The sequence below is a fragment of the Oncorhynchus gorbuscha genome, unplaced genomic scaffold, assembly GCF_021184085.1.
Source record: "Oncorhynchus gorbuscha isolate QuinsamMale2020 ecotype Even-year unplaced genomic scaffold, OgorEven_v1.0 Un_scaffold_2914, whole genome shotgun sequence".
NCBI classification, from domain to species: Eukaryota; Metazoa; Chordata; class Actinopteri; order Salmoniformes; family Salmonidae; genus Oncorhynchus; species Oncorhynchus gorbuscha.
Genome location: NW_025747301.1, coordinates 1,086 through 17,189, shown reverse-complemented (window position 1 = coordinate 17,189; position 16,104 = coordinate 1,086). Strand labels below are relative to the sequence as shown.

At 49.4% G+C, this 16,104-nt stretch overlaps 1 protein-coding gene across 1 annotated transcript in view; it reads right to left on the bottom strand.

The window, feature by feature from the left end:
- Positions 1-15,484, bottom strand: part of LOC124027043 (bone morphogenetic protein receptor type-2-like) — a 49,311-nt gene extending 33,827 nt beyond the window's left edge. Inside the window, exon 1 of the mRNA XM_046339602.1 lies at positions 14,428-15,484. Within this exon, the coding sequence (XP_046195558.1) occupies positions 14,428-14,509 (82 nt within the window). The 5' untranslated portion in view covers positions 14,510-15,484. The remainder of the gene's footprint in view (positions 1-14,427) is intronic.
- Positions 15,485-16,104: the final 620 nt, after the last annotated feature.

The window sequence follows — 16,104 nt, the reverse complement described above, 5'->3', positions numbered from 1 at the left end:
TCTCTAATCAGACCACTACAACCTCCCCCCGACCTCCCCCACCACCAACCCATCTCTAATCAGACCACTACAGCCTCCCCGACCACCAACCCATCTCTAATCAGACCACTACAGCCTCCCCGACCACCAACCCATCTCTAATCAGACCACTACAGCCTCCCCCGACCGCCCCCCACCACCAACCCATCTCTTCTATAATCAGACCACTACAGCCTCCCCCCACCACCAACCCATCTCTTCTCTAATCAGACCACTACAGCCTCTCTTCTCTAACCCTGGTCCTCCTCCTACTACTATCACTCTGGTCCTCCTCCTCCTACTACTACATTAACCCTGGTCCTCCTCCTCTTACTACTACATTAACCCTGGTCATCCTCCTCCTACTACATTAACCCTGGTCCTCCTCCTCCTACTACTACATTAACCCTGGTCCTCCTCCTCCCTACTACATTAACCCTGGTCCTCCTCCTCCTACTACATTAACCCTGGTCCTCCTCCTCCTCCTACTACATTAACCCTGGTCCTCCTCCTCTTACTACTACATTAACCCTGGTCATCCTCCTCCTCCTACTACATTAACCCTGGTCCTCCTCCTCCTACTACTACATTAACCCTGGTCATCCTCCTCCTACTACATTAACCCTGGTCCTCCTCCTCCTACTACTACATTAACCCTGGTCCTCCTCCTCCTACTACTACATTAACCCTGGTCCTCCTCCTCCTACTACATTAACCCTGGTCCTCCTCCTCCTACTACATTAACCCTGGTCCTCCTCCTCCTACTACATTAACCCTGGTCCTCCTACTCCTACTACATTAACCCTGGTCCTCCTCCTCCTACTACTACATTAACCCTGGTCCTCCTCCTCCTACTACATTAACCCTGGTCCTCCTCCTCCTACTACATTAACCCTGGTCCTCCTCCTCCTACTACATTAACCCTGGTCCTCCTCCTCCTACTACATTAACCCTGGTCCTCCTACTCCTCCTACATTAACCCTGGTCCTCCTCCTCCTACTACATTAACCCTGGTCCTCCTCCTACTACATTAACCCTGGTCCTCCTCCTCCTCCTACTACTACTACTACATTAACCCTGGTCCTCCTCCTACTACTACATTAACCCTGGTCCTCCTCCTCCTACTACTACTACATTAACCCTGGTCCTCCTCCTACTACTACATTAACCCTGGTCCTCCTCCTACTACTACATTAACCCTGGTCCTCCTACTACTACTACTACATTAACCCTGGTCTACTGTGTTTCAGGGTTAGAGACAGGGTTAGAGTCAGGTTTAGAGACAGGAGTAGAGTCAGGGTCAGAGTCAGGGTCAGAGTCAGGGTCAGAGTCAGGGTCAAAGACAGGGTTAGAGTCAGGGTTAGAGACAGGGTTAGAGTCAGGGTTAGAGTGAGGGGAGTATTTCTCTATGGGTCAGGGTTAGAGTCAGGGTTAGAGTGAGGGGAGTATTTCTCTATGGGTCAGGGTTAGTCAGGGTTAGAGTGAGGGGAGTATTCCTCTATAGGTCAGGGTTAGAGTGAGGGGAGTATTCCTCTATGAGTCAGGGTTAGAGTGAGGGGAGTATTCCTCTATGGGTCAGGGTTAGAGTGAGGGGAGTATTCCTCTATAGGTCAGGGTTAGAGTCAGGGTTAGAGTGAGGGGAGTATTCCTCTATGGGTCAGGGTTAGAGTGAGGGGAGTATTCCTCTATGGGTCAGGGTTAGAGTCAGGGTTAGAGTGAGGGGAGTATTCCTCTATAGGTCAGGGTTAGAGTGAGGGGAGTATTCCTCTATGGGTCAGGGTTAGAGTGAGGGGCGTATTCCTCTTTGGGTCAGGGTTAGAGTGAGGGGAGTATTCCTCAATGGGTCAGGGTTAGAGTGAGGGGAGTATTCCTCTATAGGTCAGGGTTAGAGTGAGGGGAGTATTCCTCTATAGGTCAGGGTTAGAGTGAGGGGAGTATTCCTCTATAGGTCAGGGTTAGAGTGAGGGGAGTATTCCTCTATAGGTCAGGGTTAGAGTGAGGGGAGTATTCCTCTATAGGTCAGGGTTAGAGTGAGGGGAGTATTCCTCTATGGGTCAGGGTTAGAGTGAGGGGAGTATTCCTCTATGGATCAGGATGTTCATTGGACCAGAGCAGCAGTGTGTTTACCCATGGCCCAGTTATTTGCTAATCTCTACCCCCCCCCCCCCTCGCTCCCCCGTCCCCTTCCTCACCGCGGCCTCACTAGCGAAAAACAACAACAGCCTGATTTATTTTTTCTTTCTCCCTCGCCCAGTGATGGACGTCGTGTGTTCTACAGTCAGAAGGGATCAGTGCTCGGTCAGACTCTCCTCTCCTCTACAAGGTTCCACATTGGAAATACATCACATTATAGACTAATGAAATATCCTACTGGAAATACATCACATTATGGACTAATGAAATATCCTACTGGAAATACATCACATTATAGACTAATGAAATATCCTACTGGAAATACATCACATTATGGACTAATGAAATATCCTACTGGAAATACATCACATTATGGACTAATGAAATATCCTACTGGAAATACATGGTAGGGGAGAGGGGCATAATGGTAGGGGGAGAGGGGCATAATGGTGGGGGAGAGGGGCATAATGGTGGGGGAGAGGGGCATAATGGTGGGGGAGAGGGGCATAATGGTGGGGGAGAGGGGCATAATGGTGGGGGAGAGGAGCATAATGGTGGGGGAGAGGAGCATAATGGTGGGGGAGGGAGGCATAATGGTCGGGGAGAGGGGCATAATGGTGGGGGAGGGAGGCATAATGGTGGGGGAATGGTGGGGGAGAGGGGCATAATGGTGGGGGAGAGGGGCATAATGGTGGGGGAGAGGGGCATAATGGTGGGGGAGAGGGGCATAATGGTGGGGGAGAGGGGCATAATGGTGGGGGAGAGGGGCATAATGGTGGGGGAGATGGGCATAACGGTCGGGGAGAGGGGCATAATGGTGGGGGAGAGGGGCATAATGGTGGGGGAGAGGGGCATAACGGTCGGGGAGAGGGGCATAATGGTGGGGGAGAGGGGCATAATGGTCAGGGAGAGGGGCATAATGGTCGGGGAGATGGGCATAACGGTCTGGGAGAGGGGCATAACGGTCGGGGAGAGGGGCATAATGGTCAGGGAGAGGGGCATAATGGTGGGGAAGAGGGGCATAATGGTCGGGGAGAGGGGCATAATGTTGGGGGAGAGGGGCATAATGGTGGGGGAGAGGGGCATAACGGTCGGGGAGAGGGGCATAATGGTGGGGAGAGGGGCATAACGGTCGGGGAGAGGGGCATAATGGTGGGGGAGAGGGGCATAATGGTGGGGGAGAGGGGCATAATGGTCAGGGAGAGGGGCATAATGGTCGGGGAGATGGGCATAACGGTCGGGGAGAGGGGCATAACGGTCAGGGAGAGGGGCATAATGGTGGGGGAGAGGGGCATAATGGTGGGGGGAGAGGGGCATAACGGTGGGGGAGAGGGGCATAATGGTGGGGGAGAGGGGCATAATGGTGGGGGAGAGGGCATAATGGTCGGGGAGATGGGCATAATGGTGGGGGAGAGGGCATAATGGTCGGGGAGATGGGCATAATGGTCGGGGAGAGGGCATAATGGTCGGGGAGAGGGGCATAATGGTCGGGAGAGGGGCATAATGGTCGGGGAGAGGGGCATAATGGTCGGGAAGAGGGGCATAATGGTCGGGGAGAGGGGCATAACGGTCGGGGAGAGGGGCATAATGGTCGGGGAGAGGGGCATAATGGTGGGGGAGAGGGCATAATGGTCGGGGGAGATGGGCATAACGTTCGGGGAGAGGGCATAATGGTCGGAAAGAGGGGAGGTGATGGATTTTATTGAAGCAGGGCTGGGGTGTCTAATCTGTCCCTCTGCTCTCTCGGGTCTGTCTGGGTTAAGGCTGGACTGCAGACGTGATAATCCTCCTGATTAGAGCCAGTGTAGCCCTAAACCAGACTGAGCCTCAGAGTTACATTTTTCTATGGAAAATTGGGATCCTTAACTATAAGAAAAATCCCCAAACACAAAACAAAACAAAGATAATTAGATGCAGAAAGTAAATAGCATGGTGGGTCAATTTGTGTAACAACTAAGATGCTCCACTTGTCTGCTCTTTTGGTGCCCTGACTACCATGGTGTGAACAGTGTGAAGCAAACCCGTACGCATGAACAGACACTGTGTGTTCTTCAAGTGTTGCATCTCACTCATCTCAAAATCCAAGCCTATTCATTGATGACATGACCTGCTTTACTGAAGTTGGGAGACATTGCAAGCCAAGAAATTGCAAGATATAGCTAAGCCGATATATCAGTATAGGCAGGTCTATCTATCAGTATAGCCAGGTCTATCTATCAGTATAGGCAGGTCTATATATCAGTATAGGCAGGTCTATCTATCAGTATAGGCAGCACCAATTGGGCCAGATGGGCTCTCGTTCCTCAGCCTGGCTGAAGGAGAGTTATTAGGTTCTAGTTGGGCCAGATGGGCTCTCGTTCCTCAGCCTGGCTGAAGGAGAGTTATTAGGTTCTAGTTGGGCCAGATGGGCTCTCGTTCCTCAGCCTGGCTGAAGGAGAGTTATTAGGTTCTAGTTGGGCCAGATGGGCTCTCGTTCCTCAGCCTGGCTGAAGGAGAGTTATTAGGTTCTAGTTGGGCCAGATGGGCTCTCGTTCCTCAGCCTGGCTGAAGGAGAGTTATTAGGTTCTAGTTGGGCCAGATGGGCTCTCGTTCCTCAGCCTGGCTGAAGGAGAGTTATTAGGTTCTAGTTGGGCCAGATGGGCTCTCGTTCCTCAGCCTGGCTGAAGGAGAGTTATTAGGTTCTAGTTGGGCCAGATGGGCTCTCGTTCCTCAGCCTGGCTGAAGGAGAGTTATTAGGTTCTAGTTGGGCCAGATGGGCTCTCGTTCCTCAGCCTGGCTGAAGGAGAGTTATTAGGTTCTAGTTGGGCCAGATGGGCTCTCGTTCCTCAGCCTGGTTGAAGGAGAGTTATTAGGTTCTAGTTGGGCCAGATGGGCTCTCGTTCCTCAGCCTGGCTGAAGGAGAGTTATTAGGTTCTAGTTGGGCCAGATGGGCTCTCGTTCCTCAGCCTGGCTGAAGGAGAGTTATTAGGTTCTAGTTGGGCCAGATGGGCTCTCGTTCCTCAGCCTGGCTGAAGGAGAGAGTTATTAGGTTCTAGTTGGGCCAGATGGGCTCTCGTTCCTCAGCCTGGCTGAAGGAGAGTTATTAACATTCTCTTACTGCAAATCACAGTTATGAAGTGAGATGAGCTGCTGGAATGTTGACTCAACCAATCACAGCTCAGCTTTCTCCATCTCTCTCTCTTTCTTTCCCACTCTGTCTGTCCCTCTCGCTCTCTCTCCGAGTAATTCTTCCTCGTGTAACCTGCTGAGTGAGTAGCTGTCTTCCAGGCCTCTAAAAAATGGTCACCATTTCAATTGATTTCCAGTCAGGCTAATTTTACTACTCGACCATGAAGCTAGACAGAATATGTATGATAACAGACTAGGGGGACAGGGTAGGACAGTGGAGACAGAATATGTATGATAACAGACTAGGGGGACAAGGTAGGACAGTGGAGACAGAATATGTATGATAACAGACTAGGGGGACAGGGTAGGACAGTGGAGACAGACAGGGTGCGGTAGTGTAGACAGACAGGGTACGGTAGTGTAGACAGACAGGGTACGGTAGTGTAGACAGACAGGGTACGGTAGTGGGTACGGTAGTGTAGACAGACAAGGTACGGCAGTGTAGACAGACAGGGTACGGAAGTTACTACTTCCGGGTTGGAGTGAGCGGTCGCATCGGCATTTCGCTCCGCAGGTAGTATAACTTTTTCATTACATTTCATTACATTTCATTATAGTACAACGGTTTGATTTGTCTAATCTTAGCAATTTCTTCTTAGCTAGCTACATAGCCGTCTTTGTATCAAAGATAATTGCGGAATTATCGTATTTCGTCGTCCTAACGTAGTCTACACTGCTATTTGCCCAGCAGCTAGCCAGCTAGCAAACGTCCACCGGTTAGCAGCACTGTAGAAACTATTACACTCAACTGAACGACTTGATTAGTGTAGTGTTAGCTAGCTACATAGCTATCTTTGCTGTCTTCGTATCCAAGATAATTGTGTAGTTTAGAGTGTATTGTCTTAGAGTGATTATCTTAATTTACCGAGGTTAGCTAGCCAGCTATTTGTCGTCCTTAACGTAGGTGACTCTGCTAGCTAGCCAACAGCTAGCCAACGTCTTCCGAATAGAACTTCGCACTCAACAACCCGGTCGCATTCACAGGTAGTATCACATTTTCATTTCATTTCATTACAGTACAATGGTTTGATTTGTTTGATCGTAGCTAGCTACATAGCTAGCTACATAGCCGTCTTTGTATCAAAGATAATTGTGTAGTCTAGAGCGATTTTCTAGGTTAGCTAGCCAGCTATTGTCGTTCTCTTAACGCAACGTAACGTAAACAACACTGCTAGCTAGCTAGCTAGCCCCGAATAGCAGCACTGAAGAAACTATTACACTCAACGGAACGACTTGATTAGTGTAGTGTCAACAACGCAGCCACTGCCAGCTAGCCTACAAAGTCAACAACGCAGCCACTGCCAGCTAGCCTACTTCAGCAGTACTGTATCATTTTAATCATTTTAGTCAATAAGATTCTTGCTACGTATGCTTAACTTTCTGAACATTCGAGACGTGTAGTCCACTTGTCATTCCAATCTCCTTTGCATTAGCGTAGCCTCTTCTGTAGCCTGTCAACTATGTGTCTGTCTATCCCTGTTCTCTCCTCTCGGCACAGACCATACAAACGCTCCACACCGCGTGGCCGCGCCCACCCTAATCTGGTGGTCCCTGCGCGCACGACCCACGTGGAGTTCCAGGTCTCCGGTAGCCTCTGGAACTGCCGATCTGCGGCCAACAAGGCAGAGTTCATCTCAGCCTATGCCTTCCTCCAGTCCCTCGACTTCTTGGCACTGACGGAAACATGGATCACCACAGATAACACTGCTACTCCTACTGCTCTCTCTTCGTCCGCCCACGTGTTCTCGCACACCCCGAGAGCTTCTGGTCAGCGGGGTGGTGGCACCGGGATCCTCATCTCTCCCAAGTGGTCATTCTCTCTTTCTCCCCTTACCCATCTGTCTATCGCCTCCTTTGAATTCCATGCTGTCACAGTTACCAGCCCTTTCAAGCTTAACATCCTTATCATTTATCGCCCTCCAGGTTCCCTCGGAGAGTTCATCAATGAGCTTGATGCCTTGATAAGCTCCTTTCCTGAGGACGGCTCACCTCTCACAGTTCTGGGCGACTTTAACCTCCCCACGTCTACCTTTGACTCTTTCCTCTCTGCCTCCTTCTTTCCACTCCTCTCCTCTTTTGACCTCACCCTCTCACCCTCCCCCCCTACTCACAAGGCAGGCAGTACGCTCGACCTCATCTTTACTAGATGCTGGTCTTCCACTAACTTCATTGCAACTCCCTTCCAAGTCTCCGACCACTACCTTGTATCCCTTTCCCTCTCGCTCTCATCCAACACCTCCCACATTGCCCCTACTCGGATGGTATCGCGCCGTCCCAACCTTCGCTCTCTCTCCCCCGCTACTCTCTCCTCTTCCATCCTATCATCTCTTCCCTCTGCTCAAACCTTCTCCAACCTATCTCCTGATTCTGCCTCCTCAACCCTCCTCTCCTCCCTTTCTGCATCCTTTGACTCTCTATGTCCCCTATCCTCCAGGCCGGCTCGGTCCTCCCCTCCCGCCCCCGTGGCTCGACGACTCATTGCGAACTCACAGAACAGGGCTCCGGGCAGCCGAGCGGAAATGGAGGAAAACTCGCCTCCCTGCGGACCTGGCATCCTTTCACTCCCTCCTCTCTACATTTTCCTCCTCTGTCTCTGCTGCTAAAGCCATTTTCTACCACTCTAAATTCCAAGCATCTGCCTCTAACCCTAGGAAGCTCTTTGCCACCTTCTCCTCCCTCCTGAATCCCCCCTCCTCCCTCTCTGCAGATGACTTCGTCAACCATTTTGAAAAGAAGGTCGACGACATCCGATCCTCGTTTGCTAAGTCAAACGGCACCGCTGGTTCTGCTCACACTGCCCTACCCTGTGCTCTGACCTCTTTCTCCCCTCTCTCTCCAGATGAAATCTCGCGTCTTGTGACGGCCGGCCGCCCAACAACCTGCCCGCTTGACCCTATCCCCTCCTCTCTTCTCCAGACCATTTCCGGAGACCTTCTCCCTTACCTCACCTCGCTCATCAACTCATCCCTGACCGCCGGCTACGTCCCTTCCGTCTTCAAGAGAGCGAGAGTTGCACCCCTTCTGAAAAAACCTACACTCGATCCCTCCGATGTCAACAACTACAGACCAGTATCCCTTCTTTCTTTTCTCTCCAAAACTCTTGAACGTGCCGTCCTTGGCCAGCTCTCCCGCCATCTCTCTCTGAATGACCTTCTTGATCCAAATCAGTCAGGTTTCAAGACTAGTCATTCAACTGAGACTGCTCTTCTCTGTATCACGGAGGCGCTCTGCACTGCTAAAGCTAACTCTCTCTCCTCTGCTCTCATCCTTCTAGACCTATCGGCTGCCTTCGATACTGTGAATCATCAGATCCTCCTCTCCACCCTCTCCGAGTTGGGCATCTCCGGCGCGGCCCACGCTTGGATTGCGTCCTACCTGACAGGTCGCTCCTACCAGGTGGCGTGGCGAGAATCTGTCTCCTCACCACGCGCTCTCACCACTGGTGTCCCCCAGGGCTCTGTTCTAGGCCCTCTCCTATTCTCGCTATACACCAAGTCACTTGGCTCTGTCATAACCTCACATGGTCTCTCCTATCATTGCTATGCAGACGACACACAATTAATCTTCTCCTTTCCCCCTTCTGATGACCAGGTGGCGAATCGCATCTCTGCATGTCTGGCAGACATATCAGTGTGGATGACGGATCACCACCTCAAGCTGAACCTCGGCAAGACGGAGTTGCTCTTCCTCCCGGGGAAGGACTGCCCGTTCCATGATCTCGCCATCACGGTTGACAACTCCATTGTGTCCTCCTCCCAGAGCGCTAAGAACCTTGGCGTGATCCTGGACAACACCCTGTCGTTCTCAACTAACATCAAGGCGGTGGCCCGTTCCTGTAGGTTCATGCTCTACAACATTCGCAGAGTACGACCCTGTCTCACACAGGAAGCGGCGCAGGTCCTAATCCAGGCACTTGTCATCTCCCGTCTGGATTACTGCAACTCGCTGTTGGCTTGGCTCCCTGCCTGTGCCATTAAACCCCTACAACTCATCCAGAACGCCGCAGCCCGTCTGGTGTTCAACCTTCCCAAGTTCTCTCACGTCACCCCGCTCCTCCGCTGTCTCCACTGGCTTCCAGTTGAAGCTCGCATCCGCTACAAGACCATGGTGCTTGCCTACGGAGCTGTGAGGGGAACGGCACCTCAGTACCTCCAGGCTCTGATCAGGCCCTACACCCAAACAAGGGCACTGCGTTCATCCACCTCTGGCCTGCTCGCCTCCCTACCACTGAGGAAGTACAGTTCCCGCTCAGCCCAGTCAAAACTGTTCGCTGCTCTGGCCCCCAATGGTGGAACAAACTCCCTCACGACGCCAGGACAGCGGAGGCAATCACCACCTTCCGGAGACACCTGAAACCCCACCTCTTTAAGGAATACCTAGGATAGGATAAGTAATCCTTCTCACCCCCCCCCCCCTTTAAGATTTAGATGCACTATTGTAAAGTGAGTGTAGTGTTTACAGACAGGGTACGGCGGTGTAGACAGACAGGGTACGGCAGTGTAGATAGACAGGGTACGGTAGTGTAGACAGTCAGGGTATTGTAGTGTAAAACCTGCAGAACAAGACACACACACACACACACACACACACACACACACACACACACACACACACACACACACACACACACACACACACACACACACACACACACACACACACACACACACACACACACACACACACACACACACACACACACACACCTCCCACGCTTCATCAAAGAGCAGGCTAAATGACAGGACAGGAAATGGGAGGAAACAGACAGCTAGACATTCTGAGTGTTCCATCACCTGATCACCACTCCATTCTTAAACTAGTTTTATATTTCTCCTTTGCTCTCTTGATGCTTTCCCATCCGCTCTCTCTCTCTCTCCCATCCTCTCTCTCTTTCTTTCCCATCCGCTCTCTCTCTCTTTCCCATCCTCTCTCTCTCTCTTTCCCATCCGCTCTCTCTCTCTTTCCCATCCTCTCTCTCTCTCTTTCCCATCCTCTCTCTCTCTTTCCCATCCTCTCGCTCTCTCTCTCTCTTTCCCATCCGCTCTCTCTCTCTCTCTTTCCCATCCTCTCTCTCTCTCTTTCCCATCTGCTCTCTCCCTCTTTCCCATCCTCTCTCTCTCTCTCTCTCTCTCTCCCATCCTCTCTCTCTCTCTTTCCCATCTGCTCTCTCTCTCTTTCCCATCTGCTCTCTCCATCTTTCCCATCTCTCTCTCTCTTTCCCATCCTCTCTCTCTCCCATCCTCTCTCTCTCGCTTTCCCATCTGTTCTCTCTCGCTTACCCATCTGCTCTTTCTCTCCCATCTGCTCTCTCTCTCTCCCATCTGCTCTCTCTCTCTCTCCCATCTGCTCTCTCTCTCCCATCTGCTCTCTCTCTCTCCCATCTGCTCTCTCTCTCTCCCATCTGCTCTCTCTCTCTCCCATCTGCTCTCTCTCTCTCTCTCTCTCCCATCTGCTCTCTCTCTCTCCCATCTGCTCTCTCTCTCTCCCATCTGCTCTCTCTCTCTCTCTCTCTCCCATCTGCTCTCTCTCTCCCATCTGCTCTCTCTCCCCCATCTGCTCTCTCTCCCATCTGCTCTCTCTCCCATCTGCTCTCTCTCCCTCTCCCCCATCTGCTCTATCTCTCTCTCCCCCATCTGCTCTCTCTCTCTCTCTCCCATCTGCTCTCTCTCTCTCTCCCATCTGCTCTCTCTCCCTCTCCCATCTCTCTCTCCCCCATCTGCTCTCTCTCTCTCTCTCTCTCTCTCTCTCTCTCTCCCATCTGCTCTCTCTCTCTCTCCCATCTGCTCTCTCTCTCTCTCTCTCTCTCTCTCCCATCTGCTCTCTCTCTCCCATCTGCTCTCTCTCTCTCTCTCCCCCATCTGCTCTCTCTCTCTCTCTCTCTCCCATCTGCTCTCTCTCTCTCTCCCATCTGCTCGCTCTCCCCCATCTGCTCTCTCTCTCTCTCTCTCTCCCATCTGCTCTCTCTCTCCCATCTGCTCTCTCTCCCTCTCCCTCTCTCTCTTATCTCTCAAGGTTTTCCAGAAGCTTTCCTCTCTTATCTGTCAAGGTGTTCCAGAAGCTAGGCATCAACCCAAAGTCTAGAGCAGGGAGGTGCAACTTGTTCCTGTAGCTCTACAGTGTAGACTCCTAGTATGTTTCTATAACCAACCCATGAGGAGAACACAGGGGCCCTGTAGCTCTACAGTGTAGACTCCTAGTATGTTTCTATAACCAACCCATGAGGAGAACACAGGGGGCCCTGTAGCTCTACAGTGTAGACTCCTAGTGTGTTTCTATAACCAACCCATGAGGAGAACACAGGGGCCCTGTAGCTCTACAGTGTAGACTCCTAGTATGTTTCTATAACCAACCCATGAGGAGAACACAGGGGGCCCTGTAGCTCTACAGTGTAGACTCCTAGTATGTTTCTATAACCAACCCATGAGGAGAACACAGGGGGCCCTGTAGCTCTACAGTGTAGACTCCTAGTATGTTTCTATAACCAACCCATGAGGAGAACACAGGGGGCCCTGTAGCTCTACAGTGTAGACTCCTAGTATGTTTCTATAACCAACCCATGAGGAGAACACAGGGGGCCCTGTAGCTCTACAGTGTAGACTCCTAGTGTGTTTCTATAACCAACCCATGAGGAGAACACAGGGGGCCCTGTAGCTCTACAGTGTAGACTCCTAGTATGTTTCTATAACCAACCCATGAGGAGAACACAGGGGGCCCTGTAGCTCTACAGTGTAGACTCCTAGTGTGTTTCTATAACCAACCCATGAGGAGAACACAGGGGGCCCTGTAGCTCTACAGTGTAGACTCCTAGTATGTTTCTATAACCAACCCATGAGGAGAACACAGGGGGCCCTGTAGCTCTACAGTGTAGACTCCTAGTATGTTTCTATAACCAACCCATGAGGAGAACACAGGGGGCCCTGTAGCTCTACAGTGTAGACTCCTAGTGTGTTTCTATAACCAACCCATGAGGAGAACACAGGGGGCCCTGTAGCTCTACAGTGTAGACTCCTAGTATGTTTCTATAACCAACCCATGAGGAGAACACAGGGGGCCCTGTAGCTCTACAGTGTAGACTCCTAGTATGTTTCTATAACCAACCCATGAGGAGAACACAGGGGGCCCTGTAGCTCTACAGTGTAGACTCCTAGTATGTTTCTATAACCAACCCATGAGGAGAACACAGGGGGCCCTGTAGCTCTACAGTGTAGACTCCTAGTATGTTTCTATAACCAACCCATGAGGAGAACACAGGGGGCCCTGTAGCTCTACAGTGTAGACTCCTAGTATGTTTCTATAACCAACCCATGAGGAGAACACAGGGGGCCCTGTAGCTCTACAGTGTAGACTCCTAGTATGTTTCTATAACCAACCCATGAGGAGAACACAGGGGGCCCTGTAGCTCTACAGTGTAGACTCCTAGTGTGTTTCTATAACCAACCCATGAGGAGAACACAGGGGGCCCTGTAGCTCTACAGTGTAGACTCCTAGTGTGTTTCTATAACCAATAAATGCACCACCTGAAACTGGACATTTTTAGAAGATATACTTTTCCACCAACCTTAACTTGGCGATACTATCTTCATCCGAATCAAAACACAACCTGTCCTGTAACTCCCAGTAATGAAAACCAAAAGTATCTGGTTCAATCACATGCTGTGGTGTCAACAACCTGTAGCTGGCTAGACCAGTATACCTGATATGGACCACCGTGTACTGACTGTATCCGAGCTATAGACGAGCTTCGCCTGATAGGACTGTTGTTAACTAAACTATCCAGAACTGACAGAACAGGTTCAATAGGTTATTATCTCATAGTGTTGTTAACTAAACTATCCAGAACAGACAGAACAGGTCCAATAGGTTATTATCTCATAGTGTTGTTAACTAAACTATCCAGAACAGACAGAACAGGTCCAATAGGTTATTATCTCATAGTGTTGTTAACTAAACTATCCAGAACAGACAGAACAGGTCCAATAGGTTATTATCTCATAGTGTTGTTAACTAAACTATCCAGAACAGGTCCAATAGGTTATTATCTCATAGTGTTGTTAACTAAACTATTCAGAACAGACAGAACAGGTCCAATAGGTTATTATCTCATAGTGTTGTTAACTAAACTATCCAGAACAGACAGAACAGGTCCAATAGGTTATTATCTCATAGTGCTGTTAACTAAACTATCCAGAACAGACAGAACAGGTCCAATAGGTTATTATCTCATAGTGTTGTTAACTAAACTATCCAGAACAGACAGAACAGGTCCAATAGGTTATTATCTCATAGTGTTGTTAACTAAACTATCCAGAACAGACAGAACAGGTCCAATAGGTTATTATCTCATAGTGCTGTTAACTAAACTATCCAGAACAGACAGAACAGGTCCAATAGGTTATTATCTCATAGTGCTGTTAACTAAACTATCCAGAACAGACAGAACAGGTCCAATAGGTTATTATCTCATAGTGTTGTTAACTAAACTATCCAGAACAGACAGAACAGGTCCAATAGGTTATTATCTCATAGTGTTGTTAACTAAACTATCCAGAACAGACAGAACAGGTCCAATAGGTTATTATCTCATAGTGTTGTTAACTAAACTATCCAGAACAGGTCCAATAGGTTATTATCTCATAGTGTTGTTAACTAAACTATTCAGAACAGACAGAACAGGTCCAATAGGTTATTATCTCATAGTGTTGTTAACTAAACTATCCAGAACAGACAGAACAGGTCCAATAGGTTATTATCTCATAGTGCTGTTAACTAAACTATCCAGAACAGACAGAACAGGTCCAATAGGTTATTATCTTAGTGTTGTTAACTAAACTATCCAGAACAGACAGAACAGGTCAATAGGTTATTATCTCATAGTGTTGTTAACTAAACTATCCAGAACAGACAGAACAGGTCCAATAGGTTATTATCTCATAGTGTTGTTAACTAAACTATCCAGAACAGACAGAACCAGGTTATTATCTCATAGTGTTGTTAACTAAACAGAACAGGTCAATAGGTTATTATCTCATAGTGTTGTTAACTAAACTATCCAGAACAGACAGAACAGGTCCAATAGGTTATTATCTCATAGTGTTGTTGTTAACTCACCGGGGACCGGAGGGAGGACCGTCACGAACAACAGCGTCGTGATTTGCTTCAGCAACGACATTGACGTCACTCTGTTGTACATTTGATTTAACTTGAAACTTCCCGCTCTTTCGAAACTTTAACGTCTTTATTTACACGTCAGTCTCTTTCACGCGCAGGTCAATAACCGACGTGTCCAGCGACACATTGAAGACGGGGTCAGGTTGTCATGCTAACAAGACAGCTACTTCACACAACGACGTTAGCTACGCTGAGTTACCTAACTAAACATTAACAATACACTGCTAGCGTTACTAACAGGTAGTTAACTATGTTAAAATAAACTTGTTAGGGAATAAAACCCGTCGGCTTTTTTGTTTTTTTGCCCACAGAAGTCCAACTTTGCCGTGTTTCTCCCCCCTAACGGTAGCTAGCTCCTTTTGCTAATGTTAGGCCGCCTTGGTAGCGAACTGACGTTAGCTTGTTGTTTCACAAAGGTCCGTCAAAAACAAAACAAATTCCATGTTCACTATGCCTACTGCATAGCTCCTTGTCTTAATAACGTATCCATTCAGGGTTATTTGGGTCTATTCAGGGTTAGTAAATAGGTTAGTCCCGTCGGGGTGGATAGACGTCTCTTCTGCTGCTCCCAGGCACGGTTGCATTTGGCCTTGACCGGGCAGTGCGGCAGACAGGGCGGCAGACAGGGCGGCAGACAGGGCGGCAGGCAGTGCGGCAGACAGGGCGGCAGGCAGTGCGGCAGACAGGGCGGCAGGCAGTGCGGCAGACAGGGCGACGGGGGAACGCCTGGTTGTGTCTCCAGTATCAGGTTGTTGGATGAAGAAATGGAAGCTCCCTATCTGCAGACAGGACACCAGACAGTGTGGCCGGGGAACGCCTGGTTGTGTCTCCAGTATCAGGTCGTTGGATGAAGAAACGGAAGCTCCCTATCTGCAGACAGGACACCAGACAGTATGGCCGGGGAACGCCTGGTTGTGTCTCCAGTATCAGGTTGTTGGATTTGTTTGGGTGGATAAAGAACTGGAAGCTCCCTATCTGCAGACAGGACTAACTACAACAATACATTCCTGCTGGAACCTGTAGTGGAACTTTATCGCCACCCTGTGGACATAACTCTACAGATAGCAGGTCCAGAAAACACTTCTACTGAAATATATAAAGTGTCCACAAGATGGCAACATGTCTAGTGAAAGACCCGCACACAGTGCATCAACTCATGTAACAACATGCCCAAAAAAATATTGGCATATGAGTCGCGTTTTCCTAGTGGCTTGTTTCTGCGTTTTCTTTTGATTTCCCATCACGATCCAGTGTTTAAGAAAGGTGAACGGAGTTGAATAGTTGTAACGTTATAGATGGATGGGCCGTTCTCAAATGGTATTCAAATGAAGGTGGCATGGTATTGAAATGAAGGTGGCATGGTATTGAAATGAAGGTGGCATGGTATTGAAATGAAGGTGACATAGTATTCAAATGAAGGTGGCATGGTATTCAAATGAAGGTGGCATGGTATTCAAATGAATGTGCTATGGAATTCTAATGAAGGTGGCATGGTATTCAAATGAAGGTGACATGGTATTCTAATGAAGGTGGCATGGTATTCAAATGAAGGTGGCATGGTATTCAAATGAAGGTGGCATGGTATTCAAATGAAGGTGGCATGGTATTCTAATGAAG